Source organism: Vicugna pacos, chromosome 7 (genome assembly GCF_048564905.1).
Source record: "Vicugna pacos chromosome 7, VicPac4, whole genome shotgun sequence".
Taxonomy (NCBI): Eukaryota; Metazoa; Chordata; class Mammalia; order Artiodactyla; family Camelidae; genus Vicugna; species Vicugna pacos.
In genome coordinates this window covers 36,026,607-36,054,507 of record NC_132993.1, presented here as the reverse complement: position 1 = coordinate 36,054,507, position 27,901 = coordinate 36,026,607, and the positions used below count along the sequence as shown (strand labels likewise).

At 40.2% G+C, this 27,901-nt stretch overlaps 1 protein-coding gene across 4 annotated transcripts in view; it reads right to left on the bottom strand.

Moving 5' to 3' along the window:
- The window catches only part of ELMO1 (engulfment and cell motility 1), a 488,726-nt gene that overhangs the window by 303,713 nt on the left and 157,112 nt on the right, over positions 1-27,901 (bottom strand). For all 4 annotated transcript variants that reach the window (XM_015237313.3, XM_072964661.1, XM_006201899.4 and 1 more), the window contains 4 exons: positions 20,810-20,845; positions 14,571-14,670; positions 7,144-7,295; positions 4,923-5,001 (listed from right to left, as the gene is read on the bottom strand). In XM_015237313.3, coding sequence (XP_015092799.2) covers positions 4,923-5,001; positions 7,144-7,295; positions 14,571-14,670; positions 20,810-20,845 — 367 coding nt within the window. The remainder of the gene's footprint in view (positions 1-4,922; positions 5,002-7,143; positions 7,296-14,570; positions 14,671-20,809; positions 20,846-27,901) is intronic.

The window sequence follows — 27,901 nt, the reverse complement described above, 5'->3', positions numbered from 1 at the left end:
AGCTATGATTTAAAAACACAACCGTGAATTCGATCCAGGTCAAAATAAACTTGCAGGAAGCGAGGAGGACCCAGAGCACGGTGAGGAAGTGGGAGTGGGGCGCACAGGCAGGGCTGGATAGGAACAGGATGGGGGCGCAGGGCCTGCTGTGTGCTGACAAGGGAATGTGGGGACTTACAGTCAGAGGACAATCAAGGATGTCAACACTGCTCTCTACACCAACCTAACGGCCATCGCCAGCACAGAAAGGAAAGCAAGCAGGAGAGAAGGATGGAAATTCAGAGCATTCTGTTAGAGGTTAATTTTAACATCCCTGCTGACCCACTGCATTGAAGAGAAAAGTGCATAAATACTCAAAGGTGATCTAAAAAGCCTCGATGGTGTCAAAGTCAAAATCCAATCCTAGGTCCCTCTCCAACCTCTTGAAAACAAGAAGCCAAGGACGAGGACACATTCAGAAACAAGTTAAATGGCAATCTAGAAGAAACTAACCTTCCACAACTCAAAATAGAAAGGTTCATTTTTTTTTTCTTGGACCAAATTAAAACAGAAGGCCCAATGTTCTAATTTCGTTTTCTTTTATAAAAATGGCATTACGGAATTGTTTGAGTAAACTTGAGACTCCATGGAGAATATTTTATACCATTAAGATGATATAAAAGTATAGATAGATATAAACATGGATGTGGATGCAGGCATACCTCAAGAGACATTGCAAGTTGGTTACACCACCACAACACAGCAAATACCATAATAAAGCGAGTCTCTTTAATATATTGGTTTCTCAGTGCATATAAAAGTCATGTTTACACCATACTGTAGTCTATTAACTGTGCAATAGCAGTATGTCTAAAAGACAACGTCCATACCTTGACTTAAAAATACTTTATTGCTAAAATAACACTAACAACATCTGAGCCTTTAGAGAGTCATAATCTTTTTTTGCTGATGGAGGGCTTAAAATATTGCAGGATTACCAGAGACACCAGGAGAGAAAATGCTGTTGGAAAAATGGTGCCAACTAGACTTGGTCGTTGCAGGGTTGCCACAAACCTTCAATTTGTAAAAAACACAGCATTTGCAAAGTGCAGTAAAGTGAAGAGCAGTAAAACGAGGTCTGCTTGTACAGACATACTGACATGGAAAGCTGGTCACCAAATCTTGTTTGGTTGTAAAAGCAGTTTAAAAAAAAACAGTGCATGCACTATGATCACATCTAGGGAGAAGATGATGTGTGCAGGAGTGTCTTGGCACAGAACAAAGCAGGATGTAGCACCGTGACAGTCACACAGGTATGAGTCGGTGCAGGAGTTCCCTCTCTGGGAATGCAATCATGGAAACTTCGTCCTTTGGAATCTGCATTCTCTGATTTTTCTACCAAATCTTTTAACTAAAAATGGATTTTTTTTTAAATACTGCTTTTCAAAACTATACATATTTGTAGAGGAATGTGGAAGGGATCTGGCCAACATTGACATGAGAACAATAAAATGAATAACAAGTAGTTGAAAGAAAAAGAATCCTTTGGCTCACTGAACAGCAATCTCTTCTGCCACAAAACAAGCACCTTTCCCCTTCATTTGGGTAGGAAAAGGGGGGAATCTCTAATATCTGGGGGACATGAGAAAGCATGACCCCATCCCCCATCCCCAGGGAGGCTGACAGGGGGCCCTCCCCAGAGAGGAGGTAGGGGTACCCCAGGCCCAGGCCCAGTGCTGTCCTCTCTCAGTCAGGCCAATGCAACGGATTGCAAAAAAAAGAAAAGAAAAGAAAAGAAATCAACAAATTTCAGTGAGATCCACAACTCAATGAATGCGAAACAAAAACATTACCCACTTCTGCCTGCCAAGTAACAAGATCTAACTATGGCGGTACTTTTCTTCAGTAAAAGCAGAAATAAGGTATAGGCGTTTAAAATCCTTCCAAATTCATTCTGCGCATTTTGAAAAATAAAGAAAACCCATATAATGGAGTCTGACCAATGTGTTTGGCCCCAAGTCGGAAAGAGATGTTGAAGTAAGCAAAAAATTTTGACTGAAGTGGAATTTATCGAAAGTCCAAAAGTTTTAAAAAGACAAACAAAAAGGCGTATTTCTGTAAATCCAATAAGTAAGTGTTGAGATATGTTTTAATCTAATTGGAGGGAGAAAACAGGCTTGGTGTCTTCCAGGCATCAGGAAGCTCTTTCCTAGGCAAATACAAGGTCATTCTGCAGGAGATGCTTCCTTGACCAGCATTCAGTGGGATGCTTTGCAGATAAGAGCAGGGATGAGGTGGGGATTCCAGCTCTGAATCAGCTCAGCAACCTGGTCAAGTTCTTTACTCCCTTGGACTCTCAATTTCCTTATTTAAAGAATGGAAATAATAAGATTTTCTATAGATCTGAGAATTAAATGAAATGACATAAAACACTGAAAACAGCGTAGCATGTGGTAAACTCTCAAATATTGTCATTGATGATTGGCTTCGGTAAGTTTCCCTATTAGCTTGATCTCCTGCTTTGCAGGCCTCCACTGATGCTCAGAAAATAACAAACTTTTCTTCATTATAAACTTGAAATCATTTTTTAGAGCCAACTCTCTCTTAACTCACTAAAAAAATTTTAAAAATCAAAAATCAAAATATTCCTTTTCTTTTCTTAATTTTCCTTTTTTAAATTCTTGTTTTTTATTAAAGTGTAGTCAGTTTACAATGTTAGTTTCATGTGTACAGCAAAGTAACTCAGTTATACATATACATACATACGTATATTTTTTTCAGATTCTTTTCCATTACAGCTCATTACAAGAAGTTGAATATAGTTCCCTGTGCTTTACAGTAGGTCCTTGTTGTTTACCAATTTTATGTATAGCAATGTGTATCTAAATACTCTTTTCCTTGACAAACAATAGTCACCGACCCATCTCAACTCCAGTAGAGTTTATAAAGTCCAAGTTAATTTTCCATGGACAAGCATGGTCATTTTTAGTTCAAAGACTAAATCACTATAATACTCTACACTACTCCAGGCTTTCTGCTGAATTATACACACTCTATCCTTCTTAGGTGAATTGTTTTCTTAAATAATTTAATGCTATTAGACTAGCCTTGGTGATGTATTAGGATTATAGCAATATATGGCCAAACTGTGTTGTATCAGTATCATAGAACCCAATTCCCCCCCACAAAAGATTTAATTAGCAGAATACAGACCTACTGTTAATGGTATTCCCAATAAAATAATATCTCATTATATTTTCATTGTTATCATTGCCCTAGAGTCAGTATGGACTGGCATCTATTTCCCTATGTCTCCATGGTCATTCAACTCCAATTCAACAGATTAACAGTAGTTCTTGGCATGACAGAAAGATGCAAGGTGTATGCATCTTACTCTTGTCTGGATCCCAGAGATCCAAGTGAATCATAGCACCTGGGGTGGGCATGAGTTTTCATTTCCTCTAATCTAGCCACAGGGGAAAGCAAAGTCTTGAGAGGCCAGGCCAGAATGCAGGCTTCCTGACCCCGCTCTACAAGCAGCTGCCAGGTGGCTTGGCCAGGCAGCCTTGGTCCAACCAGTAGAAGGCTCAAGCTTCTCACTAACTCATGCCAGGCTTGTGCACGTGCTGCCCATGTGAGGCGTGTGCCTGTGAGAGGTGCCAGGCAATTTGCTGGGCTGCTGGGAATTATCGTGAGCCCAGTGTTTAGATGTAAATATGAAAGGAGAAAACCTGCCCATGGTCCTGCTTAAGATCTGCAAAGCCATCCTTAAAAATCCAGCCTGGAGCACAGGCTTAGGGAGGGCAGGTACCTCCTGGCTCCAGCCAACACCAAACCAAAAGCACAGGAAACTATAAAGTCACTCTACTTAGTTTGCAAATATAGCCCCCAGGCATGAGTAAACAAACCAGAAACCCTCATATTTAGTCACTGAGGTTTAAAATCCTTGGCAACGAAAAAATAAAGTAAAAAAAAATAAAATTCTTGACATGGTGTTCAGTAGCATGTTAGCTTTCTAAATTTTTCCAAAACAGTTTATGGGTAACTGTCATCAAGCTCCCCAGTACACTTTCTAAAGGTTGAAAGTTCTCATATTTCCACCCAGTTTTTAAATGAAGTAAATTGTAACCAAAGTAACAGTGTGATATGTTGATTGGAAAAAAAAAAAGCAAAACATGAATGGACTTTGAGCCAAACTCTAAGACATGCAAAAGTCTACTTCTTCCACAGCGCCTTTATAATAGTACTTCCCTGAGTTGAAGAAGAACCAAAGATCTACAAAGGACAGTGTCAAAGGGTAAGTTTCACATAGGTACATCTACATTCCCTCCTCTTGTTTGCACAGAGGAGAGGAGGGGAGTTGCTCAGTCCCCTGGGCCACATCCACATGGACAGCAGAAATATCATCCAGCAAAGAGTCCCTCTCACACATATGAACAGTCATCTCAACCCTGGTCGCACTCTGCACCTTCTCCCTCCGGTCCTCTCACCTCCCATCTCACACCTCCCCTGGCAAAGCGTCACAACACTCAGGGTCCAGTTTTCCTCATCAGGAGGATGGAGGTAACACCACCATCACCCCAGTGAGTATCCAGTAGAAGGATGGGTGCAGTGATGAAAGATGACAGGGGCTTCGAACTCTGCGTCCACCAGAGAGGCAGAGTTTTCTTTCTTTCGTCTCTTTGTTTTGGGCTTTTCTACTGGGTTTCCTGTGATGAAAGGGCTCTACAGCTGGAACACTCCTGACATTTTTCACCAGACAGGGGCTCGCCCATCTCCACCTAGTTCCCTCTGGATCTGTGAATGATGGCAGGCTAGCCAGCCAAACCACAGAGCAGCAGGGAGCCCCCAGGAGTTCCTGAGATGGGAAGGGGAGGGCTCTCTCTGCACCAAATGTTGTCAGCCCTGGGCACAGTCTTTAAGACAGAAGAAATGCAACTTACCTGCCTCCTCTCATCAGGGGCCTTCAGGAAAAGTGCATTAATCACTGCAATGGTGTAGGTTTGGATTTCTTGATCTGATCTGTAAAGCACAGAACAATACAGAAAGTCAGAAGAGGCTACTCCTGAATTGGGCCCTGATAAGGATCATGATCATCTCCCCCAAAAAGGGTGAGAGAGAAAGGCAGGACCTAGAAAACGCAGTTGGCACTGAAAATGTACTTCAACCATCACGAGGCTGGAAACGCAGTGAGGGGACAATTACTATTGCTAGTCAGACAATACGCTGCTCAGAGATCATCTGGAAGGGATAGGCAGCCAGCTGGCTCTCTCCTGTTCTCTTCTATTAGAGTTAAAAATTTGGATCAGGGAATGTGTATGTACGTGGTGTCTGTATGTGTGTGTGTAATTTTCTGTCCGATGCATGCAGTATATCTGGGAATAGACTTGGGTGTCCCACGTGCTTGGGCTTATTATAATAAAGGAAACTGCTTTGTCTCCATGGCAATAATATTACATATTCTAAAAATCTATTTCCGTATAGAAACTTTTAAATAACAAGAAAGGTAAGTTTTTATGCCTACAAATCAGCTTTTCACAGGAATGAAATCAGAAATTCCAAACGAAACAAAGATCTAATGTAAGCTGCATAGTAAATAAAAAGGACCCAAGACACAAACAAAGAGCAGTGTCCTGTGAGCTACACTTACAGACAATTTTAGGGAGAGGCAGAGCTTAGAACACAGCTTTTGGCAGGATGAAATTCTCAGCCCAGAGCCCCACAGGCTGGCTGTGTGACCTTGAATAAGCTTACGGGGTGTCCCTCCACAGTTTCCTCATCTGTAACACTGAGTAGGAATACACTTATTTCAAGGGGCTGCTTTCAGGTTAAAATGAGGTAATGCACATAAAATCTTTAGCACAGCGCTTGGCAAAAAAGCAGCTCTCCACTTGGAGAAGCGCACTTGTAAATGCACAATGATGCCCTCGAGATTCGGAGAAAAGATACAGGCTATAAAGTTGATATATTTCACATTCAGGGACGTGAAACTGGTATTATTTCCAGAGAGGTTTCACGCAAAATCATTTTAGAGCCTGTGGTAATTTTCCCTGAGGCCATAATTCATAGCTTATGTGACTTAAAATTTTATATTCTAGTCACCATCCCCCCTCCAAAGGAAGGAAACACCTAATGCACTTTGGTAGTTTATATTATAAATGCGTAGTCAACATTTCTGGTATATTGAGAACTACTGAATACTCCCTCGCATCCCCAGCCTGCACCCCCAACCCAAACAGGCCAATCAGGTTTCCCCTTGAGAATTTGCCAATGTGACCTGAGAGACCAGGGGCGGCAGCTACTGGCAGCCAAGTCACATTCGTGCCAGCCAATACGCTAGAGAAAAGGCCTGTTGTGAGGTCTCCAAGAAGGCCGTAGTTTCTGTCCTTCCCAAGGCTTAGCTAGTTAAGTCATTCCTCGGTTCTATAAAGTGCCCCAGTATCCTTTCAATAAACTCCCTGTCCTGTGCAAGCTAGCTCAGGACGCTTGTGGCCACCTGCAATCTAAAACACTTGAGTTGATAAAGTAGCATTGTACACGGGGTCCTTCTGGGGCTCGTAGCATCAGAGAAACCCTTACTAGTTACCTAAGGATGGAGAGGAGAGATTCCCAAAGACTGCAGGCTGCTAGGGCAGCTATCTCATAGCTTAAGCCTCTAAAAAATTCATATATTGTAAAATATACAAGAAGAAGGTCATTATAATCACCTGGAGCCTAAGAAAGAAGCCTGGCTTTGAAAATATCTAATTAACTATGAAAATCATCATTATAGCACAGAAAACACTATTTTTTATGATTAAGGATAAAAATTTTGCTGAGAACTTAAGGGCACAAATTGTCCTATTGTGTCTTGTTAAAAGCAAAACGCTACTGATGTCTACCAACAGTCATCAGAACTGAGCGCCTAGTGAGACAGGCAGTGGGGACAGAACAAGGCCAAGAAGAGGCAGGAGTGAGTGAGAGTGAGGGGGAAGCGAGAGTCATTTTGCACCATGTCAGTGCAACGGGAGGTGAGTGTTGTGCACGGTTTGACTATACGCCAAATCAAGATTCTTCTTCTGCATATTTAGTCAAAACGAACACGAAACCTTTCCCAGGGCATTATGGCAGCTGGCTGCGTGATGCACCTTCCCTCCCCGCAGGGGTGGCATCAATCTTGCTTACCCTTGAAGATGCGGAATAAGCTGGCCGATGGTGATCTCCTGCGCCACCTTCTGGTAGAGGTCGTGGCTGTTGAGCACCATGGATTCCAGAATGGCCAAGGACCGCTGCAGGATGGAGACATCCATGGCTGACTTGTTGACGAAACTTGCTATCTGAAAAGCCAAGCCAGACACAACTGACTACTCATGGTAAGCAGAGCAACGGCATAGAGAAGGGAGGAAATCAAGTAAATCGGGAACTCATTTAAGAAACACCAGACACTGAGGATGAAAATTACCTGGAACTATGGCAGACGAGCCAGAACCTCGTGGAGTCAATGATGACTGTTCACGGTATTACTACAAAGCACGACTTAGATCCTATTTCTCTAACTCAGTCACGGAAGTTTTTAAAAAGAAGACAGCTTCAAAGAGTTATTGTGTCTGGTGTTTCTAGAATGGTTCTGAATTTCAGCTTTCGGGGGTAGACAATTTGAACACATACATAGTAAGAACTCTTTGTGTTTTTATTTCTTTGAGATAATAATTTCAACATATGCTAATAGTCATTCTCTTCCACTTCCAGGCTACTCACTCACCCACATGATCCAGGGTTTTTGTGAACTTATTATGATCCTGTTACATTCTTAAGGGACGCACACAAGTCACACTTGTCAACACAGTTCAACTGGCCACTTTTCAGGCACTGGCTACTCTCTTTTTAGTCCTCAATGAAACACTCTTTCCCCCCATTCTTCCAATTTCTTATGGTTAAAATAAATTCTTCTCATCTCTCTCAAATTTAGCAAACAGGAAAAACATTTCAATTAGAGGTACTAAAAGTTGAAATAATCATTTAGGCTCCAAAGTACATTCCCTAAGGAATTAATCACTAAAGCCTCCAACGTAACAAATCACAACGAAAGAGGGAAGTAAAATAAGGGTTAGAATAATGGATCACAGTAACCCAAACACATGGGTACTATAAAGATTTTATTTTAGAGGCCTCATTAAGAGTTATTACTGTCTGTTGACAACTCACACTAAAATGCTGTTACTATATCATCACCATGACTGCTTTCTTAGAAGCTAAATAATTTGATTCCATGAAAAATAGATACTGCTTCCCCCTGTCAACACTAATTTCCCCCTTTCTGCTGTTCCATCGACCCCTTCTCCTCATCCTCTCTCCATCCTTGTGCAAGACAGAATGCAAAGGCTCATGGCAACTTACAATTATCATCTGGACTGTTTTTCGCACAATAACTCCCCAGTGAAAGTAGGAGTGGGGGGTACAGATATCAACACCCTCTCTGCCCTGACATACCTGGATCTCAGGGGGTGAAAAATAAATGACGTGAAGAAGTGGAGGTGATTTTCTATTTCCAAAAGCTATTATTTTATAATACAAACTACACGAAGGGTACGAGAATTTTAAGGTTCTCAAAAGATGGCTTTAGCTCCTTTCACGGCTAATAAACTTCTCCAACGTGTTTACAGTCCCTGGCAAGCTCTCACTTTAATCCTCACCATCTGGGTCTGCTCCGCTGTCAGAGCTACCAGGCTACCACCTTTCCTTCTCTAAGACCATCTTTCTCCGACAAAAATCCAGTTACCCTCATACAGTGCTCGTGGTTTAACAGCTCACTTAGATCTCTTCTAAACAGAATATAAATTCCCTGACTTCCCCACCACCACCACTCCAACTGTTTCTCATTGTCACAGCACGAGTCTTGGCACTTATTAAAAAACTGAAGAACTCACAAAGAAGTGCATTGGGAATACTTCTGATTTCTCTGCACTAATTCTCCTCTCCGTCCACGCTCCTTTTCTTGTCTCCATTTAGTAAATTTGGATGCACCTTTAAGACTCCATGGAGAATCTTCCAGCTGAGTCTATGGTCAAACTCCTTCCCCCACCCTCGAGGCAGCCCTCATCCCCTCTTTTCATTCTTTCAAGTAATATGTATTGATTTTGTGCCATAAAATAGGCCCATACTGACCTAGGATCTAAAAATCAAGAGATGAGCAAACACACATGATTTTTAGCTTCAAGGACCTAATGGGCTAGCATAGACAGACAGTAAAAAGCTGTTTACTATGAAATATGTTAAGTGCTTATTCTTGGCATCCAAAAGTGTATCTCCCCTGAGATATTCCAACAAAGCCTAAAATTAAATGAGCTAAAGATAAACCTCATTGTCCTCTTAATCCTCCCTTCTCAAGTACCACTTTTTCCCAAATTTGCCGCAATCATCAGTGAGTAATCGTCCCAGTTCCTTGTTGTCTATCTTGGTGAACACATTTGTGATGTCCCCGCTCCAATACACATTCAGTTGTATAAGCACAACTGGTCCACAGCCCAACTCACTCCTGGGTTAGTAAGACAGCGTCTTCTTCAGTTTCCTCTATATTCAAGATTTCCCTCTAACACAATGTACCCTCTACTTCCACAAATATCGTTTTGACAGTATTTCCTTTTGGGAAATATTCAGTCAGGACTCTCAGTGTTTTCCTGATATGAAGTATACTTTCTCATGAGGCATTTTAAAGTTCTCTGTAAATGATTAACTCTCACCTGCTCCCAACAGGCTTGCTCAGTGGCGGTAAAATAGTTCGTGGCCTTTGCTTTAATTCAGACATTGTATCCTACATGCATATTCCATTTCCATTTGCCGTGTTTAAATATTTCTCTCCCGTGAGACTAGTCCCTTATCTTCAACAAAGTATTGTTTAAAATTAACCTTTTCCATTACCTCAGCTCTCCCCTTGACACAGCTCTCATCATTTCAGCAATCCTAGAGCAGATTACAAAATGTTGCGGAGCGCACGTAGCTGCGTGCTGCCTGGCAGAGAGCGGGCACACACCCCATTAGCGTCCGATGCACAATGCTATAGGAGATACTAGTCCTTTTTCAAAACTAACTTCTATCTTGTGCCTTATTTGTCAGTGGCTTTAACCAGACGTTTAAATGAACCAACATTTTCTTCTAACGAGTACTAATAACCAAGGCATCAGGGCTGATCAAAGCAACATGATGGCTGCAGACAGGCTCCTCACTAGTGCATGCACCCGTTCATGAATGTATAATCGGTATTTTCTACGTCTAGTTTTAAAACCATAGATCGTAGTATAGCTACAGAATGTTAGAGACTGTCTGGTTAAAATTTAATTTTGCTTGTCCTCCCCAAAATCAATGATGAATTCCTTCGCCTTTAAATTTTTCCCAGCTCCATTACTGTACTTTTGGCCAATACAAGCGAGCCAGCCTAAACCAGTCAAGGTACAGCTTCTTGAAAGTAGGTCTGTATCATGGAGAAGAAGCGGTAAGAGGAGTCAACAATAATTACATATTATCTCCACTTGCTTCCATTCATTTAAAAGGGTTAACTGAATAAAACACAGGAATATTTGGGTGACTTTTAAGACACTAAGGGGTATCACAGTGCATGAATCAATGATACAAACTATTAAAGTCACATAAACACTTCTTTGAATCACTTAGAATGAGATCTTAGGGGCAAGTATAGCTCGGTGGTAGAGCACGTGCCTAGTATCCACAAGGCCCTGGGTTTGATCCCCAGTCCTCCCATTAAAAATAATAATAATTTAACCTCCCCCAAAAAGAGAATGAGTTGTTAAAATTACCCCATGTTATCAAAACTGAAAAGATCCATGGAGAACACAGAGTTCCACTTTCATATTTTAAATTATCTGGGCAGAGGCCCACTAAGAGGCAAAAATTACTGGGTCTCTAAACTGAAATTGGCTGGATGTTTATCCAGGCCCTGAAAACACTGCAGGGTGAACCAGGCCCTCCCGCAGAGCTAAGGTTTCAAGAACATTTGTATAAAACTTTCCTTCCAAGAAAAGGCACTGATGTTATACTTGGCTAGGGGAAAACCAACTCGTAACACAGAAAGTTCTAGGTTAGGCTTTTTTTTTTCTTTTTCATTTCTTTCTTCTTCACGCCTTCCAACACTCTCCCTAAGTAGCCAAGTCTTTAAAAAAGCAACAACACTCTATACTGACATCAAGGGATTTCAAGTTTCCAAGTGTTTGTGAAATGGTATTACTTATTGCAGACAAAGTTTCTAAACTAGACTCTAGATCCACACATAACAAAATAGAGAGTAGAGAAGGCGACTGGGGCTGGCAGGGAAAAAAATATTTCTCCAAAGGGGTATGAATTTGGCATTAATAGGAAGCCAAGTCTGGACCACAGAGATAAGCATCTTTTGTCAGCGCATTTCCGAGTTGATTTTTGTCTGGATAAAGCTCCATTTAAAAGACAGTTGCCTGCATACAATTCCTGGGTTGTCAAAGTGCTGAATTTGATCCAGCTAATGAATAAAAAAGTTAACCTTACAAAAACTATCAATTATAAAGTCATTTTCTGATGACCATTTTTTAAATTCGCATAAGGAGTTGAGATCTAAGCAGCAATGCAAAGGAAACAGGATGACCAGGAAAGAGGACACAGAATTTATTAAATGTGTTACCTTTTGAAAAATATTTAATAATTTTTTATTTAAACTTTCAAGACTGCTAGTCTTTGCTTCCTTAGATCTCATATGATTTGTCATTTAATTTCAGTGAATGAAAACCATTTTCATAAACAGAAAATTAAATTATTGTCATTCTCTAACCACATCTCACATCATTTAAAGACAGCTTTGTAATTCCTTTCCACTCATAACTGAAGTTTTACTTGCAGTATCCTGAAATTAATAGTGGCACTGTATATTGTTTCTTCTCCAAGTGCAAGGTTTAAAAAAAAAAATGCTTCCAAAGCAAATTTCATTCATTCACTTCACAAAAATGCATTAAGGTCTTAGTCTGCGCCAGGCCCTGAGGATAGAGTCCTGAAGAAAGCTGTGGTTCCACCCCCAGGGACACTCAGTCTCTTGGAAGAGCCAGTCCAAAGAACAAAACCTTCACAGAAATGTTGTAAGTGCAGGAACGGGGGCATACAGGGGATCCAAGGACAGCAGAGAGCAGGAGAAACCACTTAACTCTACACCAGTGAGGTCAGTCAGGGCTGAACCAGAGGCAGTGCTGGTTCAACAAGTCTGTTCCTCCGGTGCTGTTCTTTCCATCACTCAGAGCACAGGTGCATGACGATGGGGAGGGAGCCCTGAACTGGGGGAATGACGACACCCCACTGTCTATGATCTCACTAAACCTCCCCGAGCCACTGCATCCTCGTCTCCTGACCAGGAGTAACAAGACTATCTGTTTTGTTCTGCAAAGGATTGCTGTGGGGACCAAAAAGATAACGTGGTTTCGTGAAAGCACAACATGACTTCAAGGAGCTCACATTCAGAACAGTGTCGTCTTTATAGCAAAAGAGGCTCTATTATCAGACAAGCAAAGTGACTTGGATGTAGGAAAGAAAGGCCTGCCGTAAATTCAGAATGAATTAAAAATTGCGTTAAGTCTTAAAAAATGTGTTTAGTAAAAAAAAATCTGTAAAAGACAGTACCTTCAGATTTCAACCTGCTTCTCTAGACTTTTATCTTGGAAAGACAGAATACAGCAATTTGTTCTCTGGATTTGTATTCTAAATTCTAAATTACATTCCCTGCCACCACAGAAGGAAAGCACTTTCTAACACAACAGAATTTCCTTGGCTTCCTTGTCTATGGTCTTTACGGTCTTCTCCTTTTTTTTTTTTTTTTTAAGCAATTCATGCCACTGACAAATACAGGCAAAAAGAAGCCTCACCCTTCTTTGCCTATTTTCTAGGTGTGCCCACTACTCATCTCCCTTGGCTTTATGCCCTTACATAGGAAAAAGGGATTCAGAAGTGAGTTAAGAAGGCCCTGGTTTCGCAATCAGTTCTTGTCTGAAATAAACAGGCAGCATTGTGCAGGCGTTCAGTCTGCAGGGCTTCGGTTCCCAACACCCTCAATTCAACACAGTGTCTCCCTCAAGATGTTGGTGAAGTTCAAAAGGAAAAGAGGTAACTTCAAAGTGGGGAGACCCAGGAGATACCACCTCAACCATGTACTCAGGGTCAACATCACCAATAAGAAGACACATCGACATTACGTGCTCCAATGTGACGCTCTGAGAAGGGCACAGTACTTCTCTGGTATTCTTGCCAGAAACACATAACCTTAATTTAACCATGGGGAAATACCAAACCCAAGCTGAGGGACATTCTATAAAATAACTACCAGTATTATTCAAAACTGTCAAAGTCATGAAAGATAAGGAACAACTGAGGAACTGCCAGGTTGGAAGACACTGAGGAGACATGACAACTAAATGCAGTCTTGGATCTGGATCAGGTCCTTAAGCAGAGAAAGGACTTCAGTAGAAACACGGGTGAAATCAAAGCATGGTAATAGTATTGCACCAATGTGAATTTTCGAGTTTTAACAATCGTACTATTATTATGTAAAATCTTAATATTTGGGAAGCTGGTTGAAGGGCATACGGAACATTCTGTACTATTTTTTGCAACTTTCCTATAAGTCTACTATGATTTCAAAATAAAAGTTTTTAAAAATTCAAGTGATTCATACTGGATTTTGCTTTGATTTTCCAAGCTTTCACACAGATCCTCTGCAATTCTTTATTTTAGGTGACGCTTCCCAGGAATCTAGACCTATCAGGTAAATTTATGAATTCCAAACATCTCTTCATTCCCAAAAACAGCAGGAAGAATGATGCCAATACATTTATTCACAAAGAGGGGAAAAATAAGTTAACAAATGAATACATGATAATGATTCTCGACTTAATAGTAAATGTAATAGTTATAAAGTCAGGGCTACTCGTTTTTGCTTATAAGACTGGAAACAAAATTGTAAATTTGCAGGCGTGTTTGTATTACAGTGGAGGGAGGGCTCTTCCATCCTCTCTCCCCACACCAGGTCCACCTTTGCCTGTCCCTTTGTTAGCTTTCTCCTCAGGAAGCAGGAACTAGTCAGACTAGCTGATCCCGGAGACATTTATCGCACCAAGGTTACAAGTAAGCAGGCTTACTCTGCCTGAGGGGCATGCACCCAAGCACTCCTCTTTATCTTTCTGCTTCAAACTCAGTCTCGTAAGAAATCAGTATATTTTGCCTCTTTCCCTTTTCCTGAATAGCTACTCGAGGGGAGAAGGTTCAGGAAGGACAGCAGGAACTCTACCTCCGTCTTGAGTCCAGAACAGCGACTCAGCAGACTCGTCTCTGGTTTTAACAACATGTTACGCTGATTCCCCTTGATTATGGATTCTCACGCACAATCCCTTATGATCCCGGTGGGGAGAACGTGTCATTTTCACATAGAATTTAGATGCCTTGATCCACACATACATAATATTATCAAAAATCACACTCACTCTTGAACAGAAGGAACTAAAGGAAATAGCTACAAAATATGGTTAAAGGAGAGAAAAATACCCATAAACGAAGGAAGTGATTTAAGCCTAGAAAAGCACGATCCGAATTACCTTCTTAATGAATGCCACCGAAAACGTATCCCAGGACACTATTCCATGGTCCATGAGCTCCACAAAGGCCGTCAGAGTGAAGGACAGCATGTCTCCAAAGCTGGAAAACACAAGGAGGCATAAGGGTGTTGGGCCCAAGAGCTGAGCACAAGGGAAAAGAGAAGTGAGAAAACTTTAGGAAGGGGAATACAAGCAGAATTGTAAAGATCATTGGGATGAGCATCTGGGCCGCAGACAACGTCCTTGCGTCCTTGAGTCAGTAGAAGAGAGTCAAGTTGGCTTCTCAGAGGGAAGCCAGGGCCTCTGTGGGCCTCCTGGGCTCACGCTGTCACTCAGGTGAGCTGTGCTGTTCTGGGCAGGTCACTAATCTCTCTGAGCCTCTGTCTTCTTCGCTGAAAAACTAGATAGTGTTACCTATTTAACCGCAGGGCTGCCTGTAGAGCACTTAATAAAGTGTGTAGCATATACGCAGTTAGTAGATGATCACTTAAAGAAGCTTCCCAGCAAACAAAAATTAGGACGAGGGCTGTGGCTTCTTTTATTATCCCTGGGTATCCAACAGGGAAGGTTAGAAATAATTCTATTAATAGAATTAGCACTTTGCAAAGGATTCATGCGGTCTATACATATGTGTGTATGCGTATGTGTTTTGGGTGAGTGTATACACACATATACATGGATACAAATATACATGTAAGTAAGCATATTCATTTCTATGTCACACTGGCCAGCACTGTATCTTTAGTTAATAGGTTTCATAGAATATCTTTCTAGAACACTATGGATAACAACTGTCTGCTGGCCATAGACTTGCTGTGGTTCGGAAGGCTGTAGGAAAGGTCTCACAAGTGGGTCAGTGCTGTTTTCTAGTGCTTTCAAAACAACGCTGAGAATCTTTTACAGAAACCCACCTTTATTGTAAATTATCATCATAATAAATATTGCCTTAAAACTCTCAAGATAAATACTCTTTCTTCAAGTACACTGAATTATACCCACCAGGATCTCCACACTGTGTGTAACCTCACTGATTCAGATGCTTGATGTTTCAAAAATAAAACTGGCTGTTCAGATTTTTAATCTGCAGATTCATATATACCACAATTGCTATACCACAAAGTCTCATAAAATGTTTAGATGGAATCTTTCCAACCCCTTGCAATAAACAGAATAAAAACAGGCTCCTATTTCTTCTAAAACAGCGTTGCAATTTCCCTTCTTGCCTGTATTCTCAGCCCAGTCTCAATAACGGACCTCGGAAATTCTGCATCACCTCAGAAGCTGGGAGGCTGAAAAGGAACTTACAAAAGAGGAAGCGGCTCTCAGGAAAGGACAGTGACCCAAAGCCACCAGACATCAGAGGGGATGACATGCACTAGGTAGAAATGGTGAAGTGGGTGGTTTCTGGAGTCAGGCAGCAGACGTGGGCAAGTCACTGACACAGTTTCCTCATTTATGAAAGACGAGGACGACAGTGGTGGTGGTGGTGGTGGTACCTCACTCAGAGGATTGCTGGGGAAATGAAACGAGCTACCATCCTTGCCGCCCTCTGAACAGTGTGCAGCACATAGAAAGCAGCATGTGAATGTTAATTATTATCATTATGCACAGTGATGTTCTTATAGGTACAGAAGGCCCATGATATTCAAATGTTTGTCTTCATTGTATCAAGAATTCTCTGTCCTTGGAGCCCGAAAAAAAAAAAATTGCAAGGAAAGCCAAATCATTTAAGCCAGATAGAAAAGCAGCAAATACTATTTTTTACAAGGCTTTTCTAAATAAATAAATAAATAAATAAAAATAAACAAATATATGCACGTATATGTATGACTGAAATATTATGCTGTACACCAGAAATTGACACGCTGTAAACTGACTATACTTTTACTTTAAAAATTAATTAAAAAAAATAATAAATAAAGGCTTTTCTGAGAAACAGACAGGCAATCCCAGTCTTACAGGTGCCCCCTAGGTGGCATCAGAGGACCATGCCCCAAGAAAGACATTCCAAACCAGAAAATTCAAACTTACTTGAAGGAGAGAACAAAAGAAGTAGAAAGGCAGGTGGAAAGTGGATTAGAGAGAGTAGCCAGAAAGGTTATATAAAAGTTTCAGACTGATTCTTTCTACAGACAATGAGTCACAAGAAAAATCCAAACACCAGTTTGCAAAAGAAGAAAAAAAGGGAAATTGTCTCAGGAAAATAAGAATGCCAGGAAATAAAAGCAATTAGTAAGATTTATCAATAGATTATGTAAGCATTAGTATTACCATGAAAACATTATTACATAATAATGTATAGTATTAGCAGTACACAATATTAGCTAATTTATTATTTTATTATTGCTAGTGGTAAAATATTAGGATTTTTTTTTTAACTTGAAAAAAGAAAAAGCAACCACCACGTGATAACTAATGGTTGCCACTTGTTTACAGCTGGCGTGCTGAAAGACCTCCACTTCTGAAAGGTCCCCACCTGCACGACATTGGAGGGTAGCCGCCGTGGTCTCGGCACAGTGCCAAACACTGCCTCCGTGTGTCACTCAGAACGAGCGCTGGGACAGGCAGAGAGAAAGGATTGTGCATACAGCTGGGATCATAGCCATCTTACATTCCCCGTAGCTGGGACTCGAGATGGTATTAGTCTTCATTAACTGCTTTAAAAGCAAAAGAAAGATTGTATTTATGCTCTCTAATTATCCAAAGGCAAAATGACTCTGTTCCTCATTCAATGGACTCATAGTCCAGATGGCCTTGGTTACATCTGGGGATTGTCCTTTCTCCTCAAATGCTTCAGATCTCTGCCTACAGACTCCTCAGACAGGCTGCAGGGACCTGGGGATAAGATGGGGAAAAAGAGAAAGACTATCCTTTCATTTCCAAACCTCCAAGCTGCTTTTGGGGCCAGGATGCCAGCTTCCATGAGACTACAGCATGGGCTTTCTGTGTTTTGTAATCATCTATTAGTGTGAACGGCTGGTAAGTGAGAGAAGCTCTTCAAATCACATGCCAGGTGCCCAGAGGAAGGATCGCTCTCTTGGTCCATCAAATATCACTTTATATAAATGTATATAACTTATATTTATCTTATATAAGTATATCTAATAATGTTTTATATATTTACATATATAATATATGCTTTATGATATGTTTTTAGACATATATATAATCTTGTATACTATATAGATATAATTAATGTTATTAGACATATTTATACGTTATATATTATGTATCATAAAATATACATTATGTACATATAAAAGGATTACAATTATATATAATCTATCTATTATATCACATATATAGACATAATGTTAGACATATATTTATGTTATATATTATGTATTATATATATCATGTGGGTATATTATATATAATATATATTATGCATATAAAACATAATACACATACATATATACTATACTACATATAGTGTATATATGACTTATATAATTCATTATAACTGGTTGCTGGATGGCATACTAGGTTTTCTATGAGGGAGAATTTTTTCAGAATTCAACTTCAAATCCTCAGTTGCAGGGAAAGGATGACCATACGAAAATTTTATTACCTTCCGAATCAAAGGACTCAATCGCCTCATTTCAAATGAGGCAGCTATAAAAGCTCTTATCAAGCCCTGACACAGATGTTTATTTCCCCTGCCACAGGAGCGATTCAGATTCTGAAGAGGGAAGGCAGGAAGGAGCTAAGGCCCTGTCTCTGAAACCAGTGCTGATGCAGAAGATCAAGGTTAAAGGGATTACAAGTATAAAGCAACCACATGGCGCATGCAAGAGCATTTTTATTTGTTTACTTGTTTCTTATAAAGTGCTAAGCTAAAGATTTTGCAGTACCGATTGCCACAAATTAGGCCGACTGCAAATTTGACATGCTGGTGGAGAGCCGTGTCACAGCCAACACACCATGTGTGCTGGAAGGATTCAGATAAATGTTTCTCATCAATTCAGTGGAGACCATCTTCATTCCAACAAAATTCAGCCAGTCTCAAAGCATTTAAATTAATGCTGCTAATTTTATAAAAAGGATAGTGCTTCCAAGTGTTTCCACTGGGTGCTGTGTCCAAGAGAGAAGCGCAGATAAGATGAAAATAAAGGCCACTTGCAAAACTACTAATAAATCATACGGAATATATCCTTAATGGCCAAAGTTAATAAATACAGTTCTGCTCTGCCCTTTGAGGCTTTCTGAGTATTTTCTTTTGCTTGTGGTAAAAAGTATATACGCTGAAATACATGGATTTCTAAATTGCCCTTTAGACATTCCCTCAGCCTTCACAACCATAGCATGACTTATGTCAGCATTAAGTGTTTTGGCTCCTTTGTTGAAAATTCAACTGCGCATCAGTTCTGCGCTCTTTATTCTATTCCACCAATCAGTCTATCCTCTTAAACCAATATCATACTGTCTTAATAACTAACTTTATTGAAAGTCTTGAAGTCAGTTAATGAAACCTTCCAACCCTGTTGATTTTTATGGCTTTAAGACTAGTTTGGCTATTCCAGGTTCTATGCACTTCCCTTAAGTTTTAGGATTGGCTCGTAATTTCTTTTTAGACTGTAATGCACTGAACCTAGTTTGCGGAGAATTGCTATCTAAACAATATTGTGTCCGCTAATCCATGAAATGGTGTATTCTCTACTTACTTAGGTCTTCTTTAATTTCTTTCAGCGATATATTTATTTTGCAATGAACAGATATTGAATTTTATTCCTAAGAATTTTACGATTTTGATACTTTATAAATGGAAATTTAAAAATTTTATTTATTCTAGTTGTTTACTATTAACATATAAAAATACATCACTTTCATATACTGATGCTGTATCCTAAAACTTGCTAAATTCAATGATGAGATCTAGCAGTTTCTTCGTAGCTTCCTTAGGATTTTCTACATAGACAGTCATGTCTTCTATGAATAGAGTTGATTTTACTTCTTCCTTTCTGATCATTCTTTTATTTTTTTCTTGACGTATTGCTGTGGCTAAAAACTCCAGTACACTGTTGACTAGAAGTGCCCAAAGTGAGCATATCACCTTACTCCCAATCTTTAGTACAAGGGGTTAAAACTATTGGCAGATAAGTTTTAAGAAATTGTTTTGGCTTCAAAGCCAAAAAATCTTCTGCATTAGCAAACTGTATGAGAGAGAAAAAAAAATCAGTTGAATCGTAACTCCCACCACCTCATTTTAACTTCTGCATGAAGGAAACAATGCTAATTTTACTAATTCTGTGTGGTGGATATAGTGTGAATTAGAAGTAATGAGTGTCAACATTGAGGCAGCCCAGGACAGAGTAAATTCTCATAAAAGGTGCCTTCTACTGCCATTACCGTTAAACGTTTCTACTCTATTAGAAATACATATCAAAAGTAGATTTAAGCAGCTTTACCCTAAAAACTCAATATTTCTGCTTTATTAGATTTTAATAACTGAACAGTTTCTACTACTAATACTTTTTCTAGTGGGAGGGGTAGGAGAAGACGAATGATTCGAGACCAGTATCACACGCTGAAGGTGATTGGCATTCTTCTCCGAAGGCTTAAAAAATAAGGTGCACATTTTCAGATGCCATTCAGTCTGCCTTCTCAAACTGAGACTGTACGCTTAACAATTTGGCAAAATGGAAATTTGTTCAGCCTATTATAAAGAATTTGTTAGGCCCTATTTGGACTCACCTTGCTTAGTGGATAGTAAAGACACTGAAGAGGGACTACTCTAAGAAAGAAGTTTTGAGATGTCCAGACACAAATACCATGCAGTTCACTGAATGTACAGGTGACTTTCTCAGACTCAAAGTAAATAATTTTCATTCCATACTTCAATCCTGAACTTTTTTAAATGCGGATCTTTTTCTAACTTAGGCACTGAAGAAAATCAAAGACTTTTGACTCTGAACATCACACAGGCCACAAAAAAGAAAGCTCCTTGTTTAAAGTAATACATAAAATTATGCCTAGCCTTGCTCCAGGAGTAGGGTAGCAATCCTGATGTGATCATTTTGCGGTTACAAACATGAAGTACTCTTTCTACCACAAAGCGAAAAGAAAAGGGAAATAAATTTTTAAAGAACCTGTTTATAAGAACATCAAAAAGAAAGCAAAAAAAAATCACTTAAAATATCTAGACACACAGTTACACAATCTGTCAGAGGACAGCGTTTAATTATGCAGAGAAGAAAGAAGTGCTGTATCATCTATATCAACTGATTAGAAATTCTTACCAAGGCTTCATGATCTTCTGTAATTTCTGGTATCGTCTGTAAAATTTAAAAACAATCATGTCAGGAGCATGAAAATAATGATGTTTATACAAATTACCTTTCATGAAGAAAGCCTAGAATTAGATATAGGACAGATTAAACTGCCATGAATTAAGGGAACTTTATTCATTTCAAAACACTTTTCCAAAAAATAAATTGGTGTTCTTTAATGATAAGAAACAATCACAGGGCAAGGATTAAACTATTGAAACCAACCAATTGCATTTACTTATGAGTCAAGGCAACAAGAACACTCCATTTGGCTCAGAATGGGTATATGTTCAGTGGGGGGATATCTTTAAGGACAAAGAGGAGTATATTTTCAATGAGAAAAGTAGGACCAAAAAGTACTAGTCCAGTTGTTTTTAAGTATATGTTCAATAGTGGAGAAATAGTTGATTTTCTCTCTTCGGTAAAATGCCCACTAATTCTCTTTTCTTATGAGAAAAAAAAAAGCTTCTTCTAAAGGAAGGCACCATGAGACATTGCAATCGTCTTGGACAACAGATGGAACTCTGGGATGGTAACCTGCAAAAAAAGTGCACAATAGACAAACCTTGTCTGCAAGAAGGGGCATTATGCTTCTTAAAAAACTGGAGATTAGGTCAAGAAGATTAGGAAACAAGTGATTCTAACTTCATCAAACCACTTCCCATTCCTCAAGTCGGCCAAATCTCTCTGGCATTAAGTATGTTATTCCCTCTGTTAGGGGAACACCCTTCCCTTCCTTGTCAGACTAGCAAGAGGCTCCTCTGGGAAGCCTCCCTGACCTCTAATTTCCCTTCCTTGGCCAGACGGACGGTGGCGCCTGCGTCTGCACTTGCTAAGACTCAGGACATCTCACTGCCCTTCAGCCCCTTAGAGCAGAGGCTCGCTCTGTAACTAGACCACTATAACACCAAGCACATGCAGAGTGGGTGCTTGATTCGGAAGAAGTTAAGTTTTATGTTTTCAACCACATAAAATGTAACCACTTCAGAAACCTAAATGACCACGAGAGAATCAGATCTAGTATTTGGCAAAAAACTGTGGAGTTAAGAATGTATATAGAGATTTTCCTTTTCCCTCCTCCCTCCCCACTCTTTTACCTGCCTTTCTTTTATATATATATAATGTATATATAATATATAATGTGTATATATATATATATACATATATATATATGTATATAAATAAAAGCTTCCTTTCTTCCTTCTTCTAAAAACCATTGGGCAAAGTGAAAGAAGTAGGTGGCCATGGGTGGCAAGCCTGAGCAGAGGCTGAGCCTTCTTGCAAGAGCCAAATCCTACTCACTACTAAAAGGAACTGGGGCCCCTAGGAGAAATGTCTCCTGCCAGGGTTGGGACAAGGAAAGATCTAGAGAAGCCTGGAACATTTTGTTGAGTCAGAAAGTAAAGAAGTGCTCAAAGAACACTGGGAGACAAGGCAGGACACAGAAGACAGCCTGAAGAAGCTTCCACAGCCATATCTGGGACAAACTGAGCATCGAAATAAATAATAACAGTGATAGATTATAGCCCACGGAAGAAAACAGGAACAGATGGGTCTACATTGTTTTAAAGAGTGGTGTGCTGGCATTGTTGAAGGACCAAGTCTCGGGGGAAACATACACAAACCTGATTTGCACCACTCTCCAGTTCCTATCGTGTAACTACTCCAAAATGTATTTCTTAATTATTTACAAAAAGGGGAAATCACATCATAGAGAGATACCTGGAAGGCGTTGTCTTAACAAGTGGTCACAGTGAACACCAGTAATAAGACAACGGGACCCCACGTGCCAGTAATAGGATGCAATGAATAAACACCAGCATGTGTGATATTCAGCCAAAGACATGCAACAAGGGTCTAAAACGAGAAAACTCTGGATAAACCTGGAGAAAAAAGAATTTGTGTTTCAGTGGGAAACTATGCAGTGTCTTACAGCATACTCTTCGGGGTTGTCAGATTCCAGCCTGTTGTCTTTCAGTTGGAGGTAGCTGATGGATATGCATATTGTCCCCCCACCTCCCCACCCTGCCTAGTGGTGATTAAATTGATTTCCTACCTACAGGTCAAAAACCAATTTTGTCTCCATTTGCAATTCATTTCAACATTCCTTTGCTCCACATAAATTTGTGCCCTTTTGACTCTTCTTTTAAACCCTTGAAAACATCTGCCTGGTTTCCTCATGTCACAGGGGTAAAATACATTCTTTTAACACGTGTTCAATTTTATACCTATACGGGAGCCATGCTTTTATCTTTTCCTGATAATTACATTTAATTAATTATCTTTTAATAAACCCCAATTGCAGGCTATTCTAAAAATAACTGACCTATAATCTTAAAAAGTGTCAAAGCCCTGAGAGAAAAGGAAAGATAAGGAATTGTTCCAGATTGAAAAAGATGAGAAGACAGGACAAGTGGGTGCAAGGGACTCTGGAAAGGACACAACCAGGACAACTGGTGAAACTTGATCTTGCAACTTCTCCGTTCAGTTTGGAACTGCTCCATTAATCAAACAAGGAGGCCTTTATCCGGGAGGCTCTGATGCTCTGGCAGCCTGTACAAGGAAACCGAAGCCCTACACCTGCAAATGCCTCCAGGTTAGAAAATGGAAACCTAACGACAAGCAGTCACAAACAGCCAACTAGACTTAAGCTACAGCCAATCAAACAGTTGCCCTGCTTCACTTGCCCTCTTCTCTTTAAGAGTCTCCCCCACCTTCCGCATCAGATCCTGTTGGGTAGGGTGTTCCCAACCATTTCCCCAGTTTGGCACTGACCAATTCGAACTGATTTTTGCTCAAATAAACTCTAAAAAGTTTTAATATGCCTCAGTTAACCTTTTAACAGAACTGCTTCAAAGTGAATACTTGTGGTGTGTATGTATGTGTGTGATATATAAAGTAGTCACTGTAATTTTTCAAAATAGCTTTCTGGCCTGGGGCCTGAGCATCCTTAGGTTTTTACATGTAGTTCCACCTCCAGTGGCAGACCCTGGCCTTAGGAAGTTCTCCTTGACCAGAGTGCAGAGAGAAATTCAGCGCCAAAACCCAGTGTTTCTCCTCTACTTCCTCACTTTGGTCTCAGAGGAAGCTTTCTGTTGTGATGTTTGTTTTCCTAACTGAGGTCCTCTCTCTCCCTCTCTCTCTCTTTCTCTCCAGCCCTCTCCTCTCTCTCCACATATATCCATTTTAAACGAAACGTGATCAGGAGAACAAATGTCTCTGGGAAGGCTGATGTTTCCCAGTGACCAGGAGCGCCTCACTTCAGCCCAAACTGTGGTATCCTTTTCCCAAGCAGAAGATAATCTCTTATTTAAGCAGGCTGTGCGACCCCTTCTCATTTCCATTACCAGAGTGATGGACAAAGACTCAGAGACAAAGCCAAGAAGGGTGGGGAGGAGGAGTTCCAGCTTAAGGAATTTGCAGCCACACAACCCCCAACAAAGCCCAAGACAGTTGGCCCCTTTGGCGTTTGTGATGCAAATTTCTGGCAGGATCCCCAGAAGGGCTGCTCCAGTTGGAACTCTGCGCTCTACAGAGTGAGGCTCCGGAAAGCAGGCGGAGGGGGCTGGGAGGACGTGGCAGGCTTCTCAGCTGGGGCTCACAGACCACACGGAGCAGCTTCTTTTCCAGCTCCGTCTGGGGAGCTGCTTGCTCCTCCCGGTGGCCTCTGTCCGAGGTGAAGTGCAGGACACACATGGTGTGACCTGCGCTTGGCGGTTGGCAGTGAGTCTCTGATCAATTTGGCCCGGCCTGGACCTTCGAGAACAACCCAGGCTTCTAGGAGACACTGAATTCTCAGAAGCAAGAGCATGAGTTAGAGCTGATCATCCATGTCCGTGGAGGTTAACAGAGTTACTTTTCAAAAAAAGAAATTGATCCTTTGAGTGAAGATAAAATTTCAAAAAGGGTCACACAAAGTCCCAAACTGTCATATGTATGTTTGTGCTTCCCATCCACTGCTCCCGCCATGTGTCTAATCCAGTATCAGGAATATTCAGCATTCAAATGATCTACTCTTTGCTAAGTGAATAAAACCTACAAATCCATTCTCAAGTGTTGGTGCCAGGGCAACATCAAAGCCAAGACAACGTTCAGGGCACTTCATTCAAGTCATAACTCAATTTTCACATCTCTTGAGAAACAGCCACAGCTCTGATTCTGGCCAGGAGAAGGAATTTGAATAATCAAAGTTTAATATGAAACTCTTCGTGTATTAAAAATGACCATTTTTTTCTTGCCACCTTCTTAATTTTTAAATTTTTTGTTGAAGTGTAGTTGATTTACAATGTTAGTTTCAGGTGTACAGCAAAGTGACTCAGTTATACACATATATATATATAATATATATATTTTTATAAACCCAATGCACATGGCTTTGCAGGCACACGAACATCCTCATCCGTGTCATCTGTATGACAGAAGGAGGAGGGGCTAATAATTTATACGACAAATGTGGTTTGATTTAAGACAATTACTTAAAGACTTCACGTATCTCTAAAATAACTATGGGGCCCTTTCCACTGTTCCTAATATAGCCAAATTTTGGAGAAGTGACTTCAACCAAGCAAATAAAAAGTATTCGTAAATTCCCCAGATTAGTGAAAACTCCTCACTGCTATTTTTCTTAGGAAAATTAGAATCCCTAAGGGAACACCAGCCCAGTATCAACCAGAATGTTAGAAATGGCCGTACTCCTACATAATGGTAAGTACAAATCAGGACACGTCAGCCAGCTATGGAGCTGTTTTTATCTTAAAACAGCTTAGACATGTGTATATATCCTCTGAATCAGGAATTTTATTCCAACACAATAAATATTCATAAATATTCTGCTGAAAGAAAAGCTGACGAGAGAGTGTTCACAATCATCAGAAAACCTGAATACGGTGTAAATATCCAACATTAGGGGAATGGTTAACTATGCTCTGCATATCTTTCAAATTATCATAGTAGATTGTCTATCAATTGTACCTCAACAGAGCTTCAAAAATGAATTAATATGCAGATAACAAAAATAATGAGGGGGTAATATTTAATTACATGGAAATATCATTAGGTACATAAAGCCAGCTACAGAGAGCACGAAAATTCTAATTCTACCTTTGTAAAGCCTGTGCATGTGTGTGTATCTAAAAAAATATACAGAAGCAATAAACACCAAGGTGTTGAAAATATTTGTCCCTGGAAAGGCAGATTACAAGTGATTCTTGTTTTCCTCCTTCAGCTTACTTATATCTATTTTTTAAACAATAAATGTGATTTTTTTTAATTAAGGAGAGAAAGCAAATTCAAAAAAACTGAGCTTTCTGTAAACACATGAAATTTAACTTTTTTCACTCCTAACTTTTCTGCCCAGGGTGGTGCTACAGCTTACTCATAATCCAAAGGCGTAATTTTCCTGTCCTGTTGCCAAGCGGGAAACTAGAAGGCTCCTGCCCTTTCATTCTTGGAAACGTTCCCCTTGTTCTCTGACTGTTGAACAGTAGAAGGACACAGGGTAAACTGCCTGATTGTCTGTGTGTGTAGCAGCGTAGACAAAGAACACGGAGGTTTATTAAAACCCAAAGAAAAGCAGTGTTAGTCACTACAATGGATTTAGAATTGCAGGTACAATTTTTTTTCTTTCAAATAAAATAAAATACATCGTTTCTGAGAAATCTTTTAACACCCATCTTCTTTTTTTTTGGTAAAACACTATCCATTCCTTAATGTTCCTCACCCAACACTATTTCCTGGCTCAGGTTGGGGAACTACGTTTTTCCACAAATTTATTTGCTTCCCCATCTATGCTCCGAGCTGAAATGAGGAACGGAATTTCAGGATTGTACAAGAATGGAAAAATTAAATTCAAGTTTTAAACACTGTATTCTGCCAACGTGACACCCCCAACCTTGATCTTTTGTGGCTAATTTTTCCCCCACCGTCCCTCCCGGTACCAGCTGGAGAGAGACCTTTAATGGCTCAGCCTTGGGTAATGACAAGCAGGCAAGTAGTCTTTGAATCTCATTATAGCTCAAAGTAAGGAGAAAAATTCCAACTACATTTCTTCAGTGTTTCCTAAAAATTTCCACAGGTCCTGCTTAGGAAGCCTCTGCCTTCCCCAGCTGGAAGTCCGCCCGGGAGTCATAAGTAGATGCTTTCCAAATTGCAGGATCTATTTAATTTGTGCAGTTCCTATTCCAAAGGTTTCCTGTTAATTAATTAAAGTCTTGTTTTACGTTTAATTGAGAAGCCAAGTTTCTTTATAAGAAAAGTGTCTTTCTCTTTTTCTTTTTAATCTGAGCAAGGGATCTGAAAATAGCTGTGCATCGAATGAGCAGCTTCTTAGCATGAGTTGCAGGACGTAGCAGAAGGCAGGCAGGAGGTGGTACAGCTCCAGTGGCTCTTTCTTCCATCCCCTAAGAGTAGCATGACTTTGAACTTCTGTCAGATGGTGAGGAGGGCACACACCAAAGGTGATTCAGAGAGATATCATTCCTTCCCAGTAACACAGCGTGATGGGAAAGTGAAAGAGACAAGGCAACCCAGAAGTCACCCAAGATCTGGTCTTGAGTTCTGTTCATCTGTCTGAAACCTGGCTGCATATAACAAACTGGAATGACTTACAGATTAGCAAAAATCAAAATATTAATGAGCATGATATACTTTAGAAAAAAGGAAATCAATTACTGTGCTTCACATAAGGTAAATTCAGTATCTGCGTGTGAAACATTGAGATATAATTCAGACCTGCTGTCCCCAGTCCTCAGTCTTTGGGCCACTCTATATGTAGGGCAAGATGAGTCATAGAGCAAGGCAAAAGCAATAATGTTGACACTACATAGTGTCAGTTTTAACTCTTTCTCTTCTCAAGCTAAAGTGGTAAGTGTTCCTTTGATGAGTGTTTTGGGTTGAATAGTGTCCCCCACCCCCCAAATTCATATGTTGAATCCCTGAGCCTCTGTACCAGGATGGGGCAGTATTTGGAGACAGAGCCTTTGAAGAGGTGATTAAGTTAAAATAAAGCCTTTAGGGTGTATCCTAAGCCAATCTGACTGATGTCCTTATGAGAGGAGGAAATTT